At 41.8% G+C, this 25,847-nt stretch overlaps 1 protein-coding gene across 2 annotated transcripts in view; it reads left to right on the top strand.

Moving 5' to 3' along the window:
* Cfdp1 (craniofacial development protein 1) overlaps window positions 1-25,847 on the top strand; it is an 88,426-nt gene that overhangs the window by 5,479 nt on the left and 57,100 nt on the right. For both annotated transcript variants that reach the window (XM_052166238.1, XM_052166237.1), the window contains exons 2-5: window positions 3,146-3,263; window positions 7,477-7,681; window positions 8,932-9,059; window positions 17,918-18,037. In XM_052166238.1, coding sequence (XP_052022198.1) covers window positions 3,146-3,263; window positions 7,477-7,681; window positions 8,932-9,059; window positions 17,918-18,037 — 571 coding nt within the window. The remainder of the gene's footprint in view (window positions 1-3,145; window positions 3,264-7,476; window positions 7,682-8,931; window positions 9,060-17,917; window positions 18,038-25,847) is intronic.

Below are 25,847 nucleotides of genomic sequence, written 5' to 3' on the forward strand. Positions count from 1 at the left end.
GATAGAGAGAGGGAGAGGGAGAGGAAGAAGAGGAGGAAAAGGAGACAAGGAGACAAGGAGATGACACAGCAGCAGCAGCTAAGCTAGCTGAGTAGGTGTTCCCTAGGTGTCTTCCTGTAGTGCTCCTCACAGGAACCTTGTAAAGACTGTGAGGTAAGCAGGGCTGGAGAAGGCCGAGAGCATGTGCCCTGGGGATCCTTTCACTTCCACACACTCCTTGAGCCTGTGAACTGACAGCTTTATGTCAGCCACAGCCATAGATAGCAGCGGGTACCACAGCAACAAGATGAGAAGGGTGTGGAGAAAGAGCATGTGTCTTAGATGACTGCAGACGAGCGGTATGAAGAATATTTATGGGCTGTGCGCCTCTGAACCCCGTTCTGTTGTGGGAGGGCGAGATGAAGGATGAGAGCCCAGCTGTGAACAGTAGAAGCGGGAATGATGGCATGGGAGAGAAGCTGAGGATCCTTGCCTGCGTCACACCATGGAACAAACTCTTGCACCCAGTTTTTAGCCTAATGAGTCCCATTGACGACATTGAGAAGAGTCTATTGTGAAGAAGCTGGGGACAGTGTTACTTGGCTCCCAGGTGTGATAACACACTTCTGTAATCTTAGCATTTGCGGGATAGAGGTGGGAAGATCAGAAGCTCAAGGCCAGTCTCAGCTGCATTGTGAATTGAGGCAAGCCTGGGGTACATGACTGTCTCAAAAACAAGACCAAATCCAAACAGAAATATTCTTGGAAAGAAGGCAAACAGAAAGAAAATGTGTAGCGAGAAATGTGGATTTTATTGTTACGGGACTTTTTGTTCTGCTTCGTGGAGTTCTCTCTTCATTTGTTCTCTGTGAATGACTGTACTCTTTTTTGTTTGTTTGTTTGTTTTCTGTTTTTTGGATTTTGGTTTTTTTGAGACAGGGTTTCTCTGCGTAGCCCTGGCTGTCCTGGAACTCACTCTGTAGACCAGGCTGGCCTCGAACTTAGAAATCTGCCTGCCTCTGCCTCTCAGAGTGCTGGGATTACAGGCGTGTGCCACCTGTACATGACTGTACTCTTAGCCCTGTTCATCATGCTTCTTTGCTGGTTTTATGTCAACTTGACACAAGATGAAGTCATTCAGGAAGTGGGAACCTCAATTAGAAAACTCGCCCAGCAGATCGATCTGCTGGCAAGCCTGTGCACTTTGATGGTTGGTGGGTGATGTGGGTGGTGGTTACTCCTGGACTGGCGGTCCTGGGTGCTGTCAGGAAGCAGGCTGAGCAAGCTGTGGGAGCAGAGCAGTAAGAAGCATTTTTCCATGGTCTCTGCATTGGTTCTTGAACCCAGGTTCCTGCCCTGACTTCCTTCACGGTAGACTGTAAGTTGTAAGATGAAATAAGCCCTTTCCTCTTCAAGGTGCTTTGGTCATGGTGTTTTATTTATCACAGCAATCGAAGCCCTAGTTAAGACAGCTTCCAGGGCCAATCAGAAATGTCTGTCAGAACCTAAGAAGTCTCCTCTGAGTCTGGAGAGATGACTCAGATCAGGAAAGTGCTCTCGAGGTGGCCCCAGGTTTGCTTTCCAGTATCCACTAGGATAGTGGATAGCTAGCATAGTGGATAACTAGCATAGTGGTAGCTAGCAGTCAGCTGGGCCTCCAGCTCTGAGTTCAACAAGCATCGGCACCCACCTATGCAGTAACCCTACTCCCACACACAAACATACATTTTAAAAAATCTTTTTAAGAAGTAATGTGTATGATACTACATCTAGAGCTTTTGTCCTTACTACTTTTTTTTTTCTTTTTTTTCCTTTTTTTTTTTTTTTTTTTTTTTGGTTTCTCGAGACAGGGTTTCTCTGTGTAGTCCTGGCTGTCCTGGAACTCACTCTGGAGACCAGGATGGCCTCGAACTCAGAAATCCTCCTGCCTCTGCCTCCCAAGTGCTGGGATTACAGGTGTGCGCCACCACCGCCCGGCTTATCTAGAGCTTTTGATGTGCCCAAATGCCAGCAATGTTGACTTTTGTCAATGAATAATAAATTTGAAAAATGAGTATGATTCCTATTCATACTTCATATTCACTTTTCTGATTTGTTGTCATCTGACAGCTTGATATAACTGAAAATTTTACTTTTTTAGAATTTATTTGTGTGTGTGTGTGTGTTTGTTTCTCTGAGTTTGGGTGTGTTCACAGCAGTATTGGTTCCCATATGGGCCAGAGGAGTTGATTTCCTCTGGATCTGAAGTTACAGGTGGTTGTGACTTGGACGGGTCCTGGGCATTGAGCTCGGGACTTCTGAAAGAGCCGGCTATGCTCTTAACCCCCGCAGCCTTCTGTCTTTCTAGCCCTCTTTTTTTCTTTTTTTTCTTTTTTTACTTAATTTTGGAATCTGATATGTGATCTTATGATTTTGTTTTCCTTGAGATGTTTTGTTTCCCTTGAAACAGAGTCTCTCTACATAGCCCTGGCTGTCCTGGACCTCTCTCTGTAAACCAGGCTGGCCATGAACTCACAGAGATACACCTGTCTCTGCTTCTTGAGTACTGGGATATAAAGGTGTGCACCACTTGCACAGCCTTGATTTTTAAGTTTTGTTTTGTTTTGTTTGTTTTGAGTTTCTCTGTGTAGCCCTGGCTATCCTGGAACTCACTCTGTAGACCAGACTGGCCTCAAACTCAGAAATCCGCCTGCCTCTGCCTTTCAAGTGCTGGAATTAAAGATGTGTGCCACCCGGCATGTTTTGTTTTTTGAGACAGGGTTTCTTTGTATAGCTATGGCTGTCCAGGAACTCATTCTGAAGACCAGGTTAGCCTCAAACTCATGGAGATCCACTTTCCTTTGCGGCAGGAGTGCTTGGATTAAAGCCATGGGCTGCCACACCTGGGTACAAATATTTATCTTAAAAGGGGGTTTTTGTTTTGTTTTATTATTTCTGTTGTTTTAGGATTGTTTGTTTGTTTAATTAAGACAGGGTCTCATGTAGCCCAGGCTGGCTTCAGCCTCACTTGGTACCAAGCACAGGTTTGAACTACTGAGTCTCTGGCTTCCTCCCCTCCTCCAAAGTGCAGAGCGTCAGGTGCACACACCTGCTTCAGATGTCATTCTTAACAGTTTGTGACAAATCTTCTTTCCAATCCTCTGACTGCCCTGTTCTGTGATTTCAGGTGGAGAGTACAGTGAAGATGATGTCAATGAATTAGTGAAGGAAGATGAAGTGGATGGTGAAGAGCAGGCTGAGAAAACCAAAGGGAAACGGAGGAAGGCTCAGGGCATTCCAGCCAGGTGATGCTGCCCTGAGGGGGCTTTCACGATACACCTGTCTGCCTTGTTTGTTTGTTATTTGAGACTGGGTTTCTCTGTGTAGCTATGCATGTCCTGGAACTTGCTCTGCAGACTTGGCTGTCCTTGAACTCACAGAGATCCATCCACCTATCTCTTCCTCCTGAGTGCTGGGATCAAAGGCCTGTGCCATCATAGTCTATCCTTCCCTCCCTCCCTCCCTCCCTCCCTCCCTCCCTCCCTCCCTCCCTCCCTCCCTCCCTTTCTCCCTTTCTCCCTTCCTCCTTTCCTCCTTTCTTCCTTAACATTGTCTCTGTGCGTGCTGTGCGTCAAACTGGTCTGGAATTCATTGTGTAGCCTAGGCTAGCCTCCAGCTTCAGCCTCCAGAATTTTAGGGATTATAGGCATGAACCATTGCTCCTAGCTTTAGTGCCAGGGTTTTTAACCCCTTCCTGTATGAGGGAATATTTGTTGATACCCTAAAATTAAAATCAAGGCCTTCAGCTGGGCGGTGGTGGCGCATGCCTGTACTCCCAGCACTCTGGAAGGCAGAGGCAGGCGGATTTCTGAGTTCAAGGTCAGCCTGGTCTACAGAGTGAGTTCCAGGACAGCCAGGGCTACACAGAGAAACCCTGTCTCGGAAAAAAACCAAATCCAAAAAAATAAATAAATAAAAATCAAGGTCTTCAACCAATTTAAAAAAAGTTCTAGGCCTTAATTTTAAAATCACTAAGTAAAATGTGCATGTGGTTAAAGCAGTCTTGTTGCTATAGGATATACCCTCTGATCTTACCCTGAAAAGCTGTTACCTTAGATGCTGTTGTACTCAGTGTGGGTACATATATTTCCTGCTCTCTTTGTTTAACAGTAAAAATGGTAGCACACTGTATATCATGCTCATGCTCACTCTTGGACAGGTCTCGCTCTGTTGCCCAGGCTGGGCTACTCCTAAGCCTCTTGACTGTCTTCTGAGTAGGGGTGTGATTCCAGTGAGGCTTTACTGTGTCGGGTCTCTCTTAGCCCTTCGCTTTAAAGGCAGCATGGCAGTCCATTTGACACACCCTGTTCTTTCAGGGACTGTAGTGTTACACTTTATGAGCAGGCCTGGCTAGAGTTAAGCATCCACCTACTAAGGAACAGTTAGATTGTACAGCATCCACCTACTGAGGAATAGTTAGACTGTACAGCATCCACCTACTGAGGAACAGTTAGATTGTACAGTCTTTGCTACAGCAAAAGGCTACAGAAGACAATGTTAGAGCATGTTGTTACATACTGGTACAAGGGTTTTTTGTTGTTGTTGTTGTTTTGGTTTTTTGGATTTAGTTTTTTCAAGACAGGGTTTCTCGGTATAGCTGTGGCTGTCCTGGAACTCACTCTGTAGACCAGGCTGGCCTTGAACTCAGAAATCTGCCTGCCTCTGCCTCCCAGAGTGCTGGGATTACAAGCGTGCGCCACCACTGCCCGGCAGTTGTTGTTTTTAAAATTTTATTTTATAGCTGTCCTTAGACACACTAGAAGAGGACATCAGATCCCATTACAAATGGCTGTGAGCCACCGTGTGGTGCTGGGAACTGAACTCAGTCAGTACTCTTAACCACTGAGCCTTCTCTCCAGCCCATGGTATATGGATTTTTGTAAGTCAGATTTAAAGGTGTAGAACTGTTTGATCTAAGGCTATATAAATTAAATTCTTTTCAGCTGAACTTTTTTTTTTTTTGGTTTTTTGGTTTTTTCGAGACAGGGTTTCTCTGTATAGTCCTGGCTATCCTGGAACTCACTCTGTAGACCAGGCTGGCCTCAAACTCAGAAATCCGCCTGCCTCTGCCTCCCAGAGTGCTGGGATTACAGGCGTGCGCCACCACCGCCCAGCTCAGCTGAACTTTTAAATAACTCCCTATCCCCAAACAGGCCATGTTCTGAATTCATGATGGGTTATAACTCAGATGAAGGCATCTTCTATAGAACTCTTCTTGCTACTATAGTTGCTCTTGTTACTGTCTTGGGCATTGAAGCAGAAAGCAGATTGCAGTTTTTGAAAACAGAGAAAGTGAACATTAAGTGCTATATTATAGCCACAAGTTGGAATAGTAGAAATGTACTCTTACAAGCCCTGGGCCCCATTATCTCTCTCTATGTTAGGATTTTTGATTTTTTTTTTTTTTGCCAGTGGCATGAAAGTGCTGTATTGTTTAGAGTGTTTGGAAGAAAATGGCAACAATGAACTTAAGAGTCTGTAGACTTTGTTTTAAATGGAGTAACTTTTAGAAGTAAAAAATATTTAGCACAGATGTCTGTAGAACCCCCCCCCCCCCGCCACCCCCCCCCCCCGAAAAGATTAATGACATAATTTTAGGTATTTTCTTTTTAGGTGTTGGATTTTTTGTTTTGTTTTTGTTTTTTGTCTGTCTGTTTTTGTTCTTAGTGTGTGTAGCTTTGCTGTCCTGGAACTCACTATGTAGACAAAGCTGGCCTTCAACTCACAGATAGTCAAGCCTTTGCTTTCCTGCATACTGGGATTAAAGGTGTGCACCACCATGCCTACCTTGGGTGCTTTCTTAGTAAAAATACTGGTCTAGACATAGGATACTAAATATAAGTTTCGAATGAACTCAACCACCCCCATTTAATTTACTATGGGAGCAGGTAATAAAAAGACAATGCTTGCTACAGAGTTACCACACACAGTGGAAATGGGCTGTGTGTCATCTAAGTCCTTCCATTCTCTCAAGGATGATACACTTGTAATGCAAAGTAACTCCTTTTTTTTTCCTAAAGATTTATTTATGATAGATGGTTGTGAGCCACCATGTGGGTGCTGAGAATTGAACTCAGGACCTCTGGAGGAGCAGTCAGTGCTCTTAACCTCTGAGCCATCTCTCCAGCCCCTGCAAAGTAACTCCTTAACGGGGAGTGTCCAAATATGAGTTTATGAGGGGCTGTGAGACCTGAATTTTACATTTTCTTTTTTAAAGATTTGTTTATAGCCGGGCGGTGGTGGTGCACGCCTGTAATCCCAGCACTCTGGGAGGCAGAGGCAGGCGGATTTCTGAGTTCGAGGCCAGCCTGGTCTACAGAGTGAGTTCCAGGACAGCCAGGGCTACAAGACAGAGAAACCCTGTCTTGAAAAACCCAAATCCAAAAAACCAAAAAAAAAAAAAAAAAAAAAAGATTGGTTTATTATATATAACTACACTTTAGCTGTCTTCAGAAGAAGGCATCAAATCTCATTCTAGATGGTTGTGAGCCACCATGTGGTTTCTGGGATTTGAACTCAGGACCTCTGGAAGAGCAGTCAGTGCTCTTAACCACTGAACCATCTCTCTAGCCCAAATTTTAAATTTTCATTAAATATTCCTACAGGATATAATTAGACTTTTTTTTACTAGAATCAATGGGTTTTATTATTTAAATAAGAATTTTAGCTATTCAAATTATAGACTGAAGATAGTTAGAAATATGTTTAAAATGCAATATTTAACACTCTGAGAATGCCTAGGGTATTGATTTATTGTTCCTGAGTCTCAAAGAGTAACATGCCAAGAATTTGAAAACACTGAGAAACTTGTGGGTATTATTTTCACTGTATGGTATAATTCTAAATTATACCTTTGTGACTGAATAAACATACTTAAAAACAAAGGTAGTCAGGGCTGCAGAAATGGCTCAGTAGTTAAGAACAGTTACTGCTCTAGCGGAGGACCTGGATTCAGCTCTCAGCATCTCTATGGTGGCTTGCCAGTGACCTTAGTTCCAGGGGAGTTGGCACCCTCTTTTGATTTCCACAAGCTTATGTGTATATAGTGCACATACATGCACTCAGGAGTACACACATACACATCAATAAATGAGTAAATATTTCTTTCTTTTTTTCTTTCTTTCTTTTTTTTTTTTTTTTTTTTTTTTTGAGACAGGGATTCTCTGTTTTTCTGGCTGTCCTGGAACTTACTCTGTAGACCAGGCTGGCTCGAACTCAGAAATCCACCCGCCTCTGGCTCCCAAGTTCTGGGATTAAAGGCGTGAGCCACCATCGCCTGGCGAGTAAATATTTCTAAAAAATTAGATCTCGGTTTACCTTCTCCATTTCTTACTGTGTTGTTAGTAACCCCAGATGTAAACTTTCAGGTATGTAAGGTGATTCACGGATTAAGAGAGGCAGTGGATGACTTTGCATTCTGTCTTGTCTTCCTTTTTCTGGGTGGCTGTTGGTGTATAGGAAGAGGAAACAAAGTGGCCTCTTGTTAGACGAAGAGGAAGATGGCAAGGAAGACTCGGGAGGCAGTAGTGAAGAAGATGAAGAGGAGCAAGAAGGAGGCCTTGGGTCAGAGAATGCAAGGAAGAAGAAGGAAGATGAATTGTGGGCCAGCTTCCTTAATGATGTAGGACCAAAGTCAAAAGCAGCCCCCAGCTCCCAAGCTAAGGTAAGCCTCGCGATTGACGGGATAAACATGTCTTCAGAAACTCCCTCAGCTCCCCAGGAACCTCCTGTTGTCTTAATTTGCAAACTGACTTGAGATTGAAATAAATAAAAAAGCAAACTAGATATCTTTTGATAATGACTTCACTAAGGGAAAAACAGTAGAAAAAATGAGCTGTTTTAATCACGTAAGTTTCCAGCAGACTTGTATAAACTTCTTTTTTGTTTGTTTGTTTGTTTGTTTTCGAGACAGGGTTTCTTTGTGTAGCCCTGGCTGTCCTGGAACTCACTCTGTAGACCAGGCTGGCCTTGAACTCAGAACTATTCAAATTATAGACTGAAGATAGTTAGCGCCTGCCTCTGCCTCCCAGAGTGCTGGGATTACAGGCGTGCGCCACCTCCGCCTGGCTTCTGAGCTTAATTCTTAGCACCCAAGTTAGGGAGTTCACCAAAGCCTGTAACTCTAGCTCCAGGAGATCTGATGCCCTCTGCCTTCCAAAGGCACCTGTATACATGTGGTTTACCATCACACATACATCTAAATAAAAATAAGTAAAAATTTACAAAGATTTGCTTGTTATTATTTTGATTATGAGTATATGTGTGGGTCTGTGCATGTCAATACAGGTGTCTGCATTGGCAAAGGCATCAGCTCACCCTGGAGCTCGAGTTACAGGCAGTTATGAGGTGCTAAAAACTGAGCTCAGGTTCTCACTGAAAGTTTCTAACTGCTAAGTCATCTCTCTCTCCAGCTTCTCCAGTATATCTGTTTTATTTTATATTATCTTTTATGTGTATAGATGATTTACTTGATTGTATGTCCATGCACCACATGCATGTAGTACCCGTGATGGCCAGAAGAGGGTATCAGAGTTTTTGAACTGGAGTTATAGGTGACTATGGGTCCTGGAAATCTAACCTGTGTCCTGGAAGACCAGTTAGTGCTCTTAATCATGTTGTCTTTCAGGCCTTCCAGTAGTGTTGAACTGACTGGAGGTGAATCATGAGAGAACAGCTCTAAGCAGCATGTTCAGACAGTTCTTGTAGTTGTACACACTGGTGAATGTTATCTCTATCCATCTTTTATTTTATTTTTTTCAGGTAGGGTTTCACTGTGTAGCCCTGCTCAGCCTGGAACTCTATGTAGGCCACATTGGCTTCTAGCTTAGAGATCCTTGAGTCTCTGCCTCCTGGGTGCTGGGCTTAAAGGTGTATGCTACACAGGGTTGATTCCATTTCTTACTCTTTTTTTAGGTAGCAGAGGAGACTGAAGAGACTAGTTCAAATAAACCGTTGGTCAAAGCAGATGAGCTAGAGAAACCTAAAGAATCAGAAAAGGTGAAGATTACCAAGGTGTTTGACTTTGCTGGCGAAGAAGTGAGGTAAGAGGATTTCCGTGGTTGGAAACTAGTGCTTTTTCAAGGCAGTGCTTCAAGTTCTGCTTCACACCTGTCCTTATCCCCACTCGCCTTACTGTGTTGGCTGCGTCCGTGCATTTGGAAGTTTGTATTTCCGATGCAGTGCCATGCTTTGTGCTTCAAGTAAATCTTTTATCTCCTTCCATTGCTGTGAGATCGCTTAAGTCAGCCAAGATTGAAAGTACTAGGAGAGAAATTTAGTTTCCTTATTATTTTGTCCCCTTAGTATTGTTTGAGTTGGTTTATGGGTTTATCTTAATTTATAAAAGCAGTTTATTTTAGAGGCTTTTGAATAATTCAGCCTCCTGGATGCTTTGTTTAGAGGCAGGATCTCATTATGTAGCCTTGGCTATCCTAGAACTCACTATGTAGATTAGGCTGGCCTCAAATTCACGGAGATCCACTTGCCTTTGCTTCCTGAGTGCTGGGATGAAAGGCAGGTACCACTAGGGCCAGCTTGTTGGTATTTTGTTTGATTTTTTGGGGGGGGGGATTATTGTGGCTATTTTAGGTAAGAACCACATGCCTAGAATTTTCAGACCCCTCATTTATTTAAAATTAAAATGTAAAAGCTGTAGTTCTATAATTTAGAGGTAATGAGAACAGAATTAAAGTAATAATTTTGTAATAATAATTATGTAAGTTTATTTTCTTTGACAGTAACAGATTAGACTCAGATGTGGTCTGATAATACAGTTTCCTCTGTGTTTATTGCTCTCAAAAGTACTACCTGTTTCCCAGTAGTTGTATTCTTCCCTCTGTGTGGGGGCTATAGATCATAGAACCCCTTGATGATGCTAGATTCTTATGTGCCATATATAAAATGGAGTGGTGTCATTATATAACCTATACACAACCTCTTTTGTACATTAAATATCTGATTTGTAATACTCAATAATGTAAATCCACAAAAGTAGCACAGTATGTAGGGACTAGTGAGAAGAATGATAATGTGTGTGTGTTCTATACAGATATATTTCCCCCTAAATGTTTTCTGCCTGCATTGGTTGATCCATAGAATATAATCCACTAATACACAGTGTTGCCTGTTTTTGTCCAATGAAAATGCTTTTTGAAAAATTTAAGCTTTGTATTTTTGGCTTTATAAATAGTATGGAGCACAACTTTTAAAATTTGTTTAGACTGGGACTCAGTGTAGCCCAGACTGTTCTGGGAATTTACTATATATCCCAAGGTGGATGAAGTTGTGATATTCCATCTGCTCAGCCTCCTGAGTGCTGAGACTAGTGCATAAGCTGCTGTGCCCAGCAACATAATTACTTTACGTCTGGGTGTATGTCTGTGTGTCATGTACATACCTGGTGCCTGAAGGTGTCAGAAAAGGGTGTTAGATCCCCTGGAACTGCAGTTACAGATGGTTCTGAGCAACCATGCAGGTGCTGGGACTAGAACCCAGGTCCTCTGGGCGAGCATCCAGAGCTCTTAACTTCTGAGTTATCTCTCTAGTACCAAAGTCACTTATTGAGAAAATTTTTTTCTCAAAAACATTTTCTTGTGTGAAGTATCTTTAGAGCAGTGTTGTAAGAACAGTATTATAGTGAACACCCACACAGTTGACACTCTGTCACCCATGTTCAGTGTTCTGTGCATCCTTATGTGAGGGTGTGGGCACACCTGTCACAGTGTGTGTATGAAGGCCAGAGAACAGCTTGTGACTGTTGCTTCTCTCTCCATCATGGGGTCCTGGGGAGTAACTCAGTTTGCCAAACTTGGCAACCTTTGGCTACTGAGCCTTCTTGGCAAATCTTGAGATAAATGACTCACCTTGACAACTGGACTGATCTCTGATCTTTTTAATGCAGTGATTATAATGCTAAGTATGAATAATGTGACCTGTTCAGCTGATGTCCCTATGCTCACAGTTATTGTACCTCTTAGGTCAATAACAGGTGGCTTTTGTTTTTTAAGATTTTTTTTTAATTTTCACCAGTAACACGTAGTTTTGAAGGCCATATTTTGAGTAGATCTATGTATGATTCTGCTACAGCCCTTTAGGCCCCAGTTATCCCGTTGATATTCTTTCTAGTTGTTCTTACACAATCAGGACCCAGTTCAAGATTAAATAGTGCACTTAGTTTTTTAAGGGTGCAGATCATTTGTATTGGAGAACACACTTCAATTTAGATTATTGCTTGCCTTGTATGTTTAGTTTCCAGTTAATCACCTTAGACTAGAAGTTCTTGGCCTTCCTGGTGCCATGACATTAGGAATATAGTTCCTCGTGTTGGGGTGACTCTAAGCATAAAATTATTTTGTTGCTACTTCATAACTACTGTTGCTACTTTATGAACTGTAACATAAATATTTAATATGCAGGATATCTGATATGTGACCCTGTGAAAGGATTGTTTGACCCCATCCCCCACCCCAGGGGTTGTGACTCATAGGTTGAGAACCACTGCATTTAACAAAACTATGTTGGCAGCACTAGATATTCTTCAGGAACCCAGCATTAGTGTTGAATTGAAGGACATGGGCAGTGTCTGTCAGAACTCCCCATTGTAAGGCACTCCTGGTAATTAGTCACTTTGAGATCTATCACATAATTATTGATGATGTGAATTAATAATGGATTTTGCCTCCAAAAATCATATCCAATATGGAATTGTAGAACATTGACAGTAAACCATCAATGTTTAGAAATCGGTCCCAGAAGTGGTGGTATATACCTTCCTAGCATTTGGGTGGCAGAGGCAGGCAGATCTATGTGAGTTCAAGACCAGCCTGGGGCGTGGGAGGGCTGGAGAGATGTTTCAGCAGCTAAGAGCACAGACTGCTCATCCAGAGGTCCTGAGTTCAATTCCTAGCAACCACATGGTAGCTCACAACCATCTGTAATGGGATCTGATGCCCTCTTCTGGTGTTCTGGTGTGTCTGAAGACAGAGACCGTGTACTCACATATATAAAGTAAATAAATCTTTAAAAAGAAAAACAAAAAAAGACCAGCCTGGGGTACAGAGTGAGTATCAGTACAGCTAGGACTATGCAAAACACCCTGTCATGGTAAACCAAAAAAGAAAGAAAGAAAAAGGAAAGAAGCAAAATTGTTTTGGACATAGCAGGGCATTTGCACGTGTGAAGTTACAGCAGCTTTGATAGTATGCACATGACCTGCACAGGATCATCCAGTCAAAGTCCCGGCGTGGGAAATGGGTGACAGAGTTAGTTGAACTAGCTAAGAAGCTGTTGACCATTGATGGCTGCTCAGAGAGGGAGGGTCAGTTTTCTTTAAGGACATGGCCCATGTTCCAGTAGGTTCCCCACACCCAGGCTTACATCACAGCCCTGAGTGAACTCTGTGGGTTTTAAGAAAGAAAATATATATATACACAAGGAAATTGGGAGTGGATATGGTAGAGTGGTGGTAAGGGAGATGTTGGAAGAGAGAGAGTGGGGATAAACTTAGTCAAATCACATTCAATGCCTGTATAAAAATGTAGAGAGTGTACTAGCATACTGCAGAAAATATAAGTTAAAAAAGCAAGACATTTAGACTAGGCAGGGTTGAGGGCCAGCGAAGTCTATAGAGCAAGTTCCATCTAGGACAACATGGTGAGACTGTCACAAAGCCTGTACTGGCTTAGATCACTTCCCACATGTAGAGAATCTACAGGACGGTCTTCATAAAGAACAAAATCAGCTGAATAGTTGCTTTGAGAAATCAGTAAATTTCTGATAAAATTATGAATTTCATAAATGTGTTTATAAATATTATCATTTACTATATCCCTGATTAATTTTCTTTTCTGAGATAGAATCTAATGTAGCCCAGGCTGACATTGAACTGACTGTCTGGCCTTTTACTTCCCAAGTATAGGGATTGCATTCATGTGATACTACTCTTGACTGTTTTGTGTTTTCCAAGACAGGGTTTGTCTGTAGCCCTGGCTGTCCTAGAACTCACTCTGTTAACCAGGGTGGCTTCAAATTCAGAGGTCCACCTGCATCAGCCTCCTGAGTGCTGGGATCAAAGGTGTGCTCTCTCATTCTGCACTTTGTAAATATTGATGTACTCAGGGAACCTGCATGTGTACAATGTGTCAGAAGGGGGCAGCACAATCTGTCACATAAAACAGGCTATGAGCACTTTCTTTTCATTAACTACACACTCAAAACATGCATCTTATTATAGTTCTCAGTAAAACATGATAATTTTAAAACATTATATATTATTGAGATATGTAACAGTAAGTGTCTTCTCAAACTCCTTCCCCATAAAGAATACAAAAGCAGGCAGGAGAGATGGCTCAGAGGTTAAGAGCACCAACTGCTCTTCCAGAGGTCCTGAGTTCAATTCCCAGCACATGGTGGCTCACAGCCATCTGTAATGGGATCCAGTGCTGTTTTCTGGTATGTCTGAAGACAGCGGCAGTGTACTAATATACATAAAATAAATAAATATATCTTGTAAACAAACAAACAAAAAGACTAGAAAAGCTTGTTAAGGCCTGCGGTGGCCATACTCCTGTGTATCAGCCCTTGGGAAGAAAAAGCAGGATGGTCGAGGCCAGCCTGGGGCATGTATGTATAATTGTTTATATTCAGATATAATATATACAATCATATGTTATATATGCTATATTATATATTTAAACCTGTTAATAGTTGTTATGTTGGCAAGACTTTGTTCGTTTGTTTTTTTGAGACAAGATTTTTTAGGCTGGCCTCAAACTCAGATCCACTTACCTGTCTCCCAAGCACCAGAATTAAAAAAGTGTGCCACCACTGCCAGGCTATTGGCAAGACTTTTTTTAAAAAGCACATTATTTAAGATACTGTAAGGAGCTTTCTTGAAGGATCTTAGGAGATTTGAACTTTGATTACCCAGGCACAAACTTGGTGGTTGTCTTTGAGCATATTTTTTAGTTTCTTGACATTATTGTTTCTTTCCTTTTTTGTCTTTGTCTCAAGAGCATCACTATATCTTTAGGAAATGTGAAAGAGCTAGTGGGAGAAATGTCTATAAGTGTGAGAATGAGGTAGTGTTAGCATGAAGCTAGCCTTTTTAGTTTCTCTGACTTTGTTGTAATGTTTTGTTTGTCTTTCCTCTGTGAGAGCTATGTAATTTTTTCAGCCTTGGGAAAGGGAGGAAGATGACCGATCTTACCCTTTTCTGTGGCAGAGCCAGCTGACCCTGTGAGCTCAGACTTTCCTAAATGATTCACCTTTTGGAAAACTCCAGTCATGGAAAAGTACCATCCAAATAAAGGCATTTCAGGAAGTTGAGTGAGTGAAAATGAAGTTAAAATGGAATTTCTGTTGAAAAACAGGTGAATTAATTATTGCTAATAATAGGCCTTTTCCTATAAGGAGTCCCTCTCATGCATGAGATGTTTATAACCATTCTCTTACTTAAAAGTACTATGATAGCTAAGTCCTTCACTGCTTCCTATAAGTGAAGTTACTTTCTGGCACCTGGGGAGGCTGAGGACAGGAAAGGGCCAGCTTGGAGCTTATATGAGAGCCTGTCTTGGAAAACAAAATGCAGAAAGAGCGGAGTTGCTCTAGGGATGTCACCAGCAGAGAGCAGTCTACTGTCTCTTTGTGTCAACTGTCAGGTTCCATAAGAAGTACCTCAGGCTACGTAGTGTTTCCTGATGGGTGCTATAGACACTGGCACAGAGATTGAGAAGGGATTTCCCAGGGGTTAGATTTTCCCACGCTACTCTGTGCCTTGGTATGTGTCATGGTTGTCATGTCACTTTTGTTGTCACTGTGTTGCTGGACTGTAAGTTTATAATGGCAGAAGCCTTATCATGTTCCTTTATGTGACCTGTTGCATCTGGGATGCTTTCCAGAACATGTTTACCTAAGTGTGTATCAGAGTCTTGTCAGTCCGGCTATAAAACAAGAACAACAAAGTTTGTGATTGCTGCTTTCTTCTCTGTTACTTGGGCCACTTGTTCTTCATATCCAAGCATCCTTAATGTTCAGCTGTGATACTGATCCTTAAAGTTGACTGTCGGTCAAGCATTATGTGGCTCTTTGCTGAAACTTATCCTTCGGGTCTAGACTTTTTTTTTGTTGTGTTTTTCCCTTTTCCTGAAGTGTGTATTATTTGATTTTAGACTAGACTGTACTATAGTTGGGCAACAGCTGTGCCTCAGTAGCAAACAGTAAAGTGTCTATTTCTTAGTAGTACTGTGACCATTATGTGTTGGTTAGCACTTGGCCTCAGCCCTCTGGCATATACAGCTTTTAAGGGTGACTTTGCACTTACGCCCTTTAATTTCAGGATGGGACTTTGTTCTTCATGCCTGTTCTTCTTTGGTTTTCATTTTCCCTAAATGTATTGGATCCCTCTGGATCCACAGTGGTGCGACACAGCTTGTATTTTGATGTAAGAGAGGCTTTGTGGTTCCTAATGCAGACTTTGAGCTGGTTGTGGCTGCCTGCACCTCTCTCCCACCTTTGATCATTAAATTTAATTAGCCTTTCTAGGGTTCTGTTAAACAAATCAGCTTTCTTGTTGTCATCCATTCCACATGGCTACAAGCTTCTGAGATGGGGGAAACCAAAGCCAGTCAGTCCTTTCAGACTCGCTGCTCTTCTTTGAGTCAGAACTCATTTAGCTGAGGATGACCTTCAACTCTTGCCCTCCTGCTCACTGTCTGAGTGTGGCGATGTCCCGGGTGTACCACCATGCCCAGCTGCTGTGTTGCTTTCTCAAAGTTAGATGGCCGTCTTTCTCTGTTGTCCCTTTACTTACTACTGTTGTGGAGTTAGTCACATATATTTGTCACTGTTATAGGACCTTGGTAGGAAGTGGACAGTAAAGTATGTGTTCTTCATTAACTTCACCAGTCTTCTACAGATTCTGTACAAGAAAGGGAAACCTAAAGGGTCTGCTTTGAGTCTAGTATTTTGAGTTCAGCATTAAGCACAAGATTTTGGTGCAGGTTTCTTTGGGTATTGATTTAGCAGTATAACAGATGACCCAGAAATTTACTAGCTTGTGTGAAGCAGCTAGCTGTTCTGCTGTAGTTTCTCACAGTTCCGGAGGCTACTAGTCCAGGTAGGCAGTTGCTCAGCCTCCCTTGTTCCCTTTAACTAGTGTTGGGACCATCTTAAAGACCACTTCCTTCTGGTCCTGATGCTTAAGAACTCAGATACCTTGAGCTAGGAATGCTTCCTCAGACATCCGTGTCTGTGTCTTTCCATGTGATCTATGCTGTAGAGTGGATGGAGTTCTAAAAATATATTCTCAGAGATGAAAGGCTTCAGAAGGCCTTCAGTAGTTCAGAACTACTTGTACAGCCACTTGCACAGAACTCCCTTAGGTGACACAGTCATAAAACCCCATTCAGTTTGAAGGAGTTTGCTTAAGGTTCTGGAGGAGCATATGGGACAGGAAATGTGTGACAACCAGCTTGGAAAATACCATCTGTTTGCAGAATTTTCACTAGCATTGCTGTGTAGACTCTGGATATTTGAATAAGCCAGTAACTGCTTAGATTTTAGTTTTAATCCTTAGCGCTGTAAATGAGCTTCCTGTCCGATGACAGTGCTGTAGAGCAAACCTGCCCAGTATCAGCTGTAAGCAGCAGCAGGTCAGCATCGGAGGGTTGCTGGTGTGTTCTGCTTTAGCTGGAATTTGGAATTTGTCTCATCTTGGCTCCACACTTAACTTTGTGCCACTTACATAATACACAGTATTAAGTACAGCAGAGAGGTGGCCCTTTGTTAGAAAATTTATCCTTGAAGGTGGTAGAGATTAGTATACCCTCACAGCTGGGCTTTATAGGGTTTATTCTATCATTTTTGGCTAATTTTTGGTTGAATATTTATAATACATTAACTGTAGTTTTGGATCTGCTGACTGGTAGATTGGAATTTAAGCAAAATTCTTCAAATGTTTTTGTTGCTCTGGCATGTCAAAACAGGCATTACATATTTCTCCTCTTCACCTGGAATATGGGGCACCTTAAGTACCTTTATTTCTTCCTTTAGCACTCTTTATCAGATGCAGTTTTTCAGTGTGAAATGAGGTAGGGTTCTGTCACATTCTGCCACTGCTTAGGCAGTTCTAATCTGCCCAGCTTAAAGAAAGGGCATTTGTCTTGGAGTTTTAGGTGTAGAGCAGGAAGGAACCTTCTGTGGAATATTTCCATTTGTTTGCTTTTCTTCTTGAAATGATGGCAGTGTCTTTGTCTGTGTCACATCTCCATCTCACTACTCATTGGCTCTCCGAGTCAGAACTGATCTGGGTCGTGAGGGAGAGTGCAGGCAGGGTCTCTGTAGGTCCACATTAGTAGTTAGTAACCCAGTGGGCTGAGGTGGGATGGGGGAGGGTGGTGCCAGAGTCATCATGCTGCAGATAGAATGGGAGAGTTGAAGGTAACCATTGAAAAACACTGCTGTTTTGTTTGTTAACATCAGTCTGCGAACGTCAGTCTTCGAAAATGCCTATTTATAGAATTGTTAGAGTGAACTTTAATCATCAATTAATCCCAGTGGCCAGAATTTATTGAAAACTCAGTGGTATGTTCCTAGTTTTCATTTATTTCATTTGTTATGATTTTTGCTTCTTTTTAAAATTTTTGTTCATTTATTTTTAATGTTACGTATATTGGAGTTGCCTGCATGTGTCTGTGTAAGGGTGGATCCTCTAGAGCTGGAGTTACAGACAGTGGTGAGCAGCCATGTGGGCACTGGGAATTGAACCTGGGTCCTCTAGAAGAGCAACCAGTGCTCTTTTTTTTTTTTTTTCAACCAGTGCTCTTAACTGCTGAGCCCTCTTTCCAGCCCTCCAATTGTTGCTTCTTATCCCACTTATGAGTTGTCTCTTTCCTTGAAATAGGGTGACTAAGGAAGTAGATGCCACATCTAAGGAAGCCAAGTCTTTCCTCAAGCAAACAGAGAAAGAAAAACCGCAGGCTCTTGTCACTTCAGCTGCCACACCGCTCCCTGCTGGGTCAGGGTGAGTATTTGCCTCAGTCCCAGGTGTAGTTGGCACACTGGGAAAACAGTTCTCTGTGTGAAGACCGGTTTCTAACTGTAGCTGTCTCTACTGCTTTGTGACATAGGGAATGGAGCTCTGCCTTGTCAGAAGTATTTATTTACCCAGATGGAGTTGATAAGAAAAATTAGCATGGACTGCTTATTTAATAATCCCAGCCTGAAGGAAGTTAGTCACAAAGCTGAACATGTAAATTGCATACCTAAAAATTACTATTTTTGCATGATAATATTAGCAGTTTATCAGAATGTTTAATACATTTTGAATTGAGTACTTAGTTTCAGCCCCCCTGATGGCAAAGGATATCAATCAGAAGGTCAGGTGGGCACAGGGATCTACATCTGTAGTCCCAACTACTTGGAGACTGAGATAGGTAGATCACTTTTGCCAAGGAGCTCAAGGCTAGCATCAGAGTAAGCCCCTGTCTCAAAGAAAACAGTCAAAAATTATTATTTTTTTTAAAAAGACACTGTGATAGTTTACCTCTTTTGATCTTTCCATACTTTATTTTTAGCTGAAGATTAGAATTCCTTTCTCTTTGAGAAAGCAAAAGTTCCTGTCTTAACATGTAAAAAGTAAATAAGAAACCCAAGACTGTAGGCTCTAAGGAAATGACCATAGACTTCATCATAAGGGCATTTTTGACCAGCCAACAGAGAGTTCTGGGTAGGCCAGGCTCCTAAGCTGATTTCTATGACCTTTTAGATGGGGGACTGTCACCTCATTAAAAATAGTCACCTCTGTTTTGAACAGGAAAGTTGGTGTTTGTTTGGTTTGTTTTTCTTGTTTTAAGACAGAGTTGTACTACATAGGCATGGCTTTGCTTGGAGCTAACTATGTAGACCAGGCTAGTGTCAAACTTATCAAACTCTCTCTACCTTTTACTCCTGACTGTTGGGATTAAAGGTGTGTGTCACCATGCCTGACAAACAGGAAAGTTTTATTTTATATTTTTTCTCCCATTAAAAATCCACCAGGTTATCTTTTTCTTTCTCTTTTTTTTAAAGATGTATTTATTTTATGTATATGAATACACTATAGCTGTACAGATGGTTGTGAGCCTTTATGTGGTTGCTGGGAATTGAATTTAGGACCTCTGCTTGCTCTGGTCAACCCTGCTCTTTCCAGGGTTTCCGCTCGCTCTGGTTAGCCTTGCTCTCTTAGTCCTTGCTTGCTCTGACCCAAAGATGTATTTATTATTATAAATAAATACACTGTAGCCATCTTCATTTTTTTTTTTTGTTTTTTGGATTTGGTTTTTTTGGGGGCAGGGTTTCTCTGTATAGCCCTGGCTGTCCTGGAACTCACTCTGTAGACCAGGCTGGCCTCGAACTCAGAAATCTGCCTTGTAGCCATCTTCAGACACACCAGAAGAGGATATCAGATCTCATTATGGATGGTTGTGAGCCACCATATGGTTGCTGGAATTTGAACTCAGGACCTTAGGAAAAGTAATCAGTGCTCTTAACCACTGAGCCATTTTACCAGGTTTTCCTATTAAACTTATCTAGGCACATTTTCATCCCTCTTTCTTTTTTTTAAGATTTATTTATTTTTATTTATATGAGTACATTGTAGCTGTCTCAGTTATGCCAGAAGAGGGCATCAGATCCCATTACAGATGGTTGTGAGCCACCATGTGGTTGTTGGGAATTGAACTCAGGACCTCTGGAAGAGCAGCCAGTGCTCTTTTTTTTTTTTTTTTTTTTTTTTTTTTTTATAAAAACTCTCTGTGTCTGTCTGTCAAAGATTTATTTATTTATTATATGTAAGTACACTGTAGCTGTCTTTAGACACACCAGAAGAGGGCATCAGATCTCATCATAGATGGTTGTGAGCCACCATGTGGTTGTTAGGATTCGTACTCAGGACCTCCGGAAGAGCAATCAGTGTTCTTAACCACTGAGCCATCTCTCCAGCCCGCAGCCAGTGCTCTTAACCACTGAGCCATCTCTCCAGCCCTTCATCTCTTTAGCCTGGCTCTGAATAATGGTATTAAAGCGGTGTACACTGTAAGTGACTTAGTAGCAGAATTCAAGACGAAGGTTTACGTGCTAGCCATTTATTTATGTGAGAAGTAATTCCAGGGAGACCAGGAAGTGGGGTGATAGGAAGAGCACCTCTCTTAGATGCTGCTAACTGCCTTTTCAGTTACATATCAGTGGTACTGATTGTCCTGAAGACTGGCTAAGGCAGACTCTTTGTAAGCAAATCTGGGCTGATGGGATACCAGCACAGGACAGTCTCTTTAGATTGACTGAGAAGGGTTCCTCCCAGACCTGAGCTGTACAGTCCTGGCATAGGCAAGTGTCCACAGGAGGCTCTGTTGAGAACAGGGCTGAGAAGCAAGCGTCTGACTACAGGAAGGAGGGGGTCATCCTCAGGCTGCACAAGAGCTCCTAGGGTGGGGGCAGCTGGGAGAAGGTGCTGTTATGGGTAGTTAGTCTAGTGAACTGCTTTTCAGTAGATTAATGACCCACTGACTCCCTTACAAAAGAGGTACATTAAATCTGTGCTAATCAACTTCTTTGAAAGCTTTAATGGAATATACCAGAGTATAGAATATCTAAGTATCTGAGTAAATTTCCATGAGTATGGGTATTTAAAATCTCAAGTAGCCCTTCAAGGGTAATCTCCTTGTTTTTCTGACCTGTGTCTCAGAAAACTGCTTGGAATGCCAAAGGAAATCATCTGTTTTGGGGTTTGAAAGTAGACTCGTTTATCATTGAAAACGTTAGAATCTGCAACAGATTCCACATGTATAGAAGATCTTTTCAAGGGAAGAATTTGCAGGAGTCATCTGATACATAAAAGAAAAGTAATATAGTAAAATATTTATCCTTCCCTCTCCCCCTCCCCCCACTTTGGGAATTGCTTCAGTTTATAGAAACTGTGTGTTTTCATTTTCTTTAAACAGATTTAAGCAATACAGGAAAACCGGTGCAGAAGAGTAAAACATCCTGTCCCACATCTTTCAGTAACAAATAAGGACAGATGCAGAGGAGCCAGTGTTTGTAACTGAAAATGCATTTCCTCCACATGTTTAAAATAGCATGCTGCTTACGCTATAAAAAGCCAGAGTTTGTGTTTCAGGAATGGAGCAACCCTCTTTTAATTAGAGGACAGCATCGGACTGTTACATTTGGTAGCGGAGAGCACAATGCTTACTGTGTCTGAATTCCCATGGCTCCAGCATCCAAGCCTCTTGATCTCTCTCTTCCTCTGCACACTGAATTCTTGCAGCTAGCTTCTACCAGCTGTAGCTGGCTGGACTTCAATGCCACACTTGCTCTTTTCTTCCACTCTAACAGGCATCACTCCTACTCTGTTAGTCTCATCAGAACTCGTAGTCCTTGCTATAAGCACTGAGTTAATTTTCCCATGTGACTTTGTCTTGTCTTGCCTTTGGACAAAAAAAAATCTCAACCTCCTGGTGGTATCAGATTAGGCAGTGTTTGTCCCAAAGACAGAAAAGATTTGTCACAGAGCCATATGAAGATTAAATCTCAAATAGATAAGCTGGGTAATGGACTGTAGTCCTAGTAGGGAGAAGTGAAGGCAGTAGGATCTGGGAGTTCAAGGGCAGTCTTGATGACTCTCTGGCCCATCTGGACAGCCTAAGATTTTTTCACTGAAAACCAATATTAAAAAACGCCTGATGGGCCGGGCGGTGGTGGTACACGCCTGTAATCCCAGCACTCTGGGAGGCAGAGGCAGGCAGATTTCTGAATTCGAGGCCAGCCTGGTCTACTGAGTAAGTTCCAGGACAGCCAGGGCTATACAGAGAAACCCTGTCTCGAAAAAAACCAAATCAAAAAAAAAAAAAGCCTGATGCGGTGGTCTGTCAGTTGTCGGTGTCTTTGACTGTTCCAGGAACCTCACATTTGTGGATAGTTTTCTGTTTAAACAGCTAATGTGATCTTTCCCAGAGTTCTCAGAAGTTGGTAATTATGAACATAGCTTATTTTTAGTTTTTAAATAAGCATAGTCATTGAGTTTTGATAAAGAGCAGTGACCATTTCTCTCAAAGTAATAAAAATCAAACAGCCACAATATTGGGAGGAAATGTTTCTAGAATTTCACTATCTTAGTTGGCTTATTTTTTGTTTTGTTGTTTGCATACGTTCGTATTTTTTTTCTCCCATGACATGTTTACAGTTGAATTAAAAGCCTGCATACACTCCAGAGCTGAGTCCTTTGAGTTTAAGAAGACTTCAGCAGGGTCCCAACAGAACTGTCTAGGATGTCATAAATAAAAGTTTATTGGTACTTACTAATAATAGAGGAAAATAGGTATTTTAGCAAACATGACCTCTGATTATATGAGAGATCAGAAAGTGATTTTCTGTAAGAAAACAAACAATGCATTGTTTGTTTGGAATTGTGTAGTTGGAATATTGATTTATTTATTTTATTTGCAGAATCTTACTATATAGGTAGGCTGCTCTCAAGCCTGTCATCCTCTTGCCTCAGCCTTTGAGTGCTGAGGTTCCAGGTGTGTCTTACCAAACCTGGCCCAAAACAAACAGCAGTGAAAAGCTTTCATGAGACTAAATGTGACACTACGTCATTTATCAATTTGAATGTTACCATTTATTAATTTCTGGCACACACAGAATCTATTCATAGTAATGGGCAGCTGCAGCACTAGATCTGTACCAGTCACTCTGTCCTTATCCTCAACCCACTCATGGGCTGTCTGAGTCCAGGTTTGTTTATTTAGGCATTTCCTGAGTGCAATCCCAATATTTCCTTTTTTTCTCTTTAAAAGATGTATTTATATATTTTATATGTATTAGTCTTGGTCTGCATGTATGTCTGCATGTGTGTGTATCTGTGGGAGCTAGAGTTGGATCCTTGGAACTGGAGTTATGGGTGGTGACGAGCTGTCATGTGGGTACACAGAACAGAACCTGGGTCTTCTGTAAGAGCAACAAGTCAAGCCAGGCGGTGGTTGCATACCTTAATCCCAGCACTCAGGAGACAAAGGCAGGTGGATCTCTGTGAGTTCGAGGCCAGCCTGGTTTTGCAAACAAAACAAAAAGCAACTAGTTCTTAGTGGTTCTCTTAACCACTGAGGTTCCTCCCCAGTCTCTGTTCTGGCTCCTCTGACTTATTAATAATATTTTCAGGGTTTATTTATGTTGTAGCATCTCTCTGTAATTTACTCTTTTTTTATTCCCCTTGTGGATTTATGTAATTGTAAGATTATACTCCATTTTGTTTAATCTTTGTGTATGGGAGTTTTGCATGTATGTGTTTCTGTGTATCATGTGCCTGGTACCCACAGAAACCAGAAGATGTTAGATTCCTTAGTGGGTGGAGTTAAGGAGATGGTTATGAGCCACCTTGTAGGTTCTAGGAATTGAACCTGTGTCCCCTGCAAGAGCAGCCAATGCTTTCAACCACTGAGCCATCTCCAGCTTCTTTAGGTGCCTTTAAACTGTTCTTTAAAGAAACAAAACAAACAAACAAAGACTCTAGCTGGGTGTGGTGACTGAAGTCTTTAATCCCAGGGTTTGGAAGCTAGAGGCAAAAAGGTAGATTGCTACAGGTTTGATGCCAGCTTGATCCACATAACAACTTCTAGGCAAGCCAGGGATGTTAGCAAACCCTGTCTTAACAAAATAACACCACAGCGAAAGATCTGTGTCTGAAGTCTTCAAAAAGTGAAACTAGAGAGCTGGAGAGGTTTCTCTATGTTATAGACTATTTTTGTTGTATTTTTATGGTCTTAACTGTGCTATACTTATCATGGTGTGAGAAATAGTGAAGTGCTTTGGAGCCTTTCTGCATGTGTAGAACAGGCATGTGAATTTACTGCGCTTGTAGGATTCACTCAGCTTTGTGAAGAAGGAGGTGAAGGCCTTCATTAAGAGAGCTATAGTCATCTAGGGATGCAGTAAAGTCTCCAGGTTAGTGACAGCAGTGGACGTTGAGCATGCACTAGAGGGCAGAATTAATCCTGAGAAAGCAAGCACTGAGGCGCACCAAGCAGCTCTGAGACTGGATGGTGCAATATATTTTTGTTTGTCTAATTAGATTAGTCTTTGATAAGAGAGTTCTTTGTTCTGTTTTCTTTATTTAATATATCTAGATATAATAAATTACAGTTTGGTTTGTTTTCAACTCTACTTTGGAAAATTATTTTTCCTTCTCATTTTGTAATACAAACTTTTTTTTTCTTTTTTTTTTTTATTATTCGATATAATTTATTTACATTTCAAATGATTTCCCCTTTTCTAGCCCTCCCACTCCCCGAAAGTCCCGCAAGCCCCCTTCTCTTCCCCTGTCCTCCCACCCACCCTGTAATACAAACTTTTATTTGTGGAGATTTTTTGTTAATTCCATATAGATGTGCTTACAGATAGCACAGCCGCGAAGGTGCTTGGTGCCAAGCCTCCTGAGTGAATGACCCCACGAGTTATCCGGTGGCCTCCATACACAGAAAGGTGATGCTTATGATCGTCTCCCTCTCCCCCAACAGAAATGAATAAATATAAAAAAGAGAGAAATTGTGAGCCACTTCAGGGACTGTATTATTGATATTGATCCTTTAAAAATACTCTGTGCTGGACTGGAGAGGTGGCTCAGCAGTTTAGAGCACTGACTGCTCTTCCGAAGGTTCTGAGTTCAAATCCCAGCAACCACATGGTGGCTCACACCATCTGTAATGAGATCTGACTCCCTCTTCTGGTGCTGTCTGAAGCTAGTTACAGTGTACTTACATATAACAATAAATAAATCTTAAAAAAAATAATCTGTACTGCTTGTTTCGGGCTCTTTGTGTGGAAGTTACTGTTCTCATCTGTTCCCATCTGTTCTAATGTCAGTGAAGTGTTGGAACATGACAGTCTGCATCTATGTTCTAACTAAAATTCTGGTAAAAGAATCTTATCTATTTTGTGGATGGTTATGAGTATATAGCAAGATTCACATTTATTAAATTTGTAATTTCAATTGGGGATTTTTCTTACAGGAGAGGCTGAGTAGTTGTGTTCTAATTATTTTATTTGAGGATGAAAACCAGGCTGACCTGCATTTGCTGTATCCGGTTACATGGTTTGGGGTTCTTGCCAAAACCCTACTACTCAAGCAAAGCTATTATAAATGTAAGATGAAATAATTTAAAACTTTGAAAACAGATGATCTAGAAAAACCTAAAGAAGTGAAAGGATGAGAAGATGACAGAGTCTAAGAAGCAGATGTCTTTGAACTAGGAATCCTGAATGTTTAAGACCATAAAAGCAAAATTTGCTTGTTGACTGTCCCTGACAGTATTTTGGCATGGACTGACTTGAGGATGAGTGGGAGGCCTGTGCCTTGCCCTGCCTTCCATTTTTCAACTGAGAGCCCTTCCCTCACAGCAGCTGTTTAAGAGCGTGGAGGAGGAAAAAGGAGTTTACCCCATAGTCAAAAGTTTGAGGACAGTCTCTTACCATTGTTGGTGTTGGGTGGATCCCTCACTCCTGTCTCTTGGTGAGCCGTGATGTTATGCTGACAGCCTCCTTCCAATCCAGCAGTTCCACCCACCCACCCATCCTTTCTATGTGTTCCGGGACAAGGGGCGTGCACACTGTGCTCCTGCTCACTCGGGCCCAGGCCTCACAGTTCTTCGTCCTCTCTGCTCCACCCTGCACCCAATCCAGTATGGTCTTTTAATTTTGTCCTTTTAAAAATCATTTTATTTACATTCCAGTTATTGCCCCCCCCCTTTCCAGTGCCCCTCCCACTGTTCTTCATTCCCCTCCCCTTCCCCTTTGCCTCTGAG

Source organism: Apodemus sylvaticus, chromosome 21 (assembly GCF_947179515.1).
Source record: "Apodemus sylvaticus chromosome 21, mApoSyl1.1, whole genome shotgun sequence".
In the NCBI taxonomy this organism is placed as follows: domain Eukaryota; kingdom Metazoa; phylum Chordata; class Mammalia; order Rodentia; family Muridae; genus Apodemus; species Apodemus sylvaticus.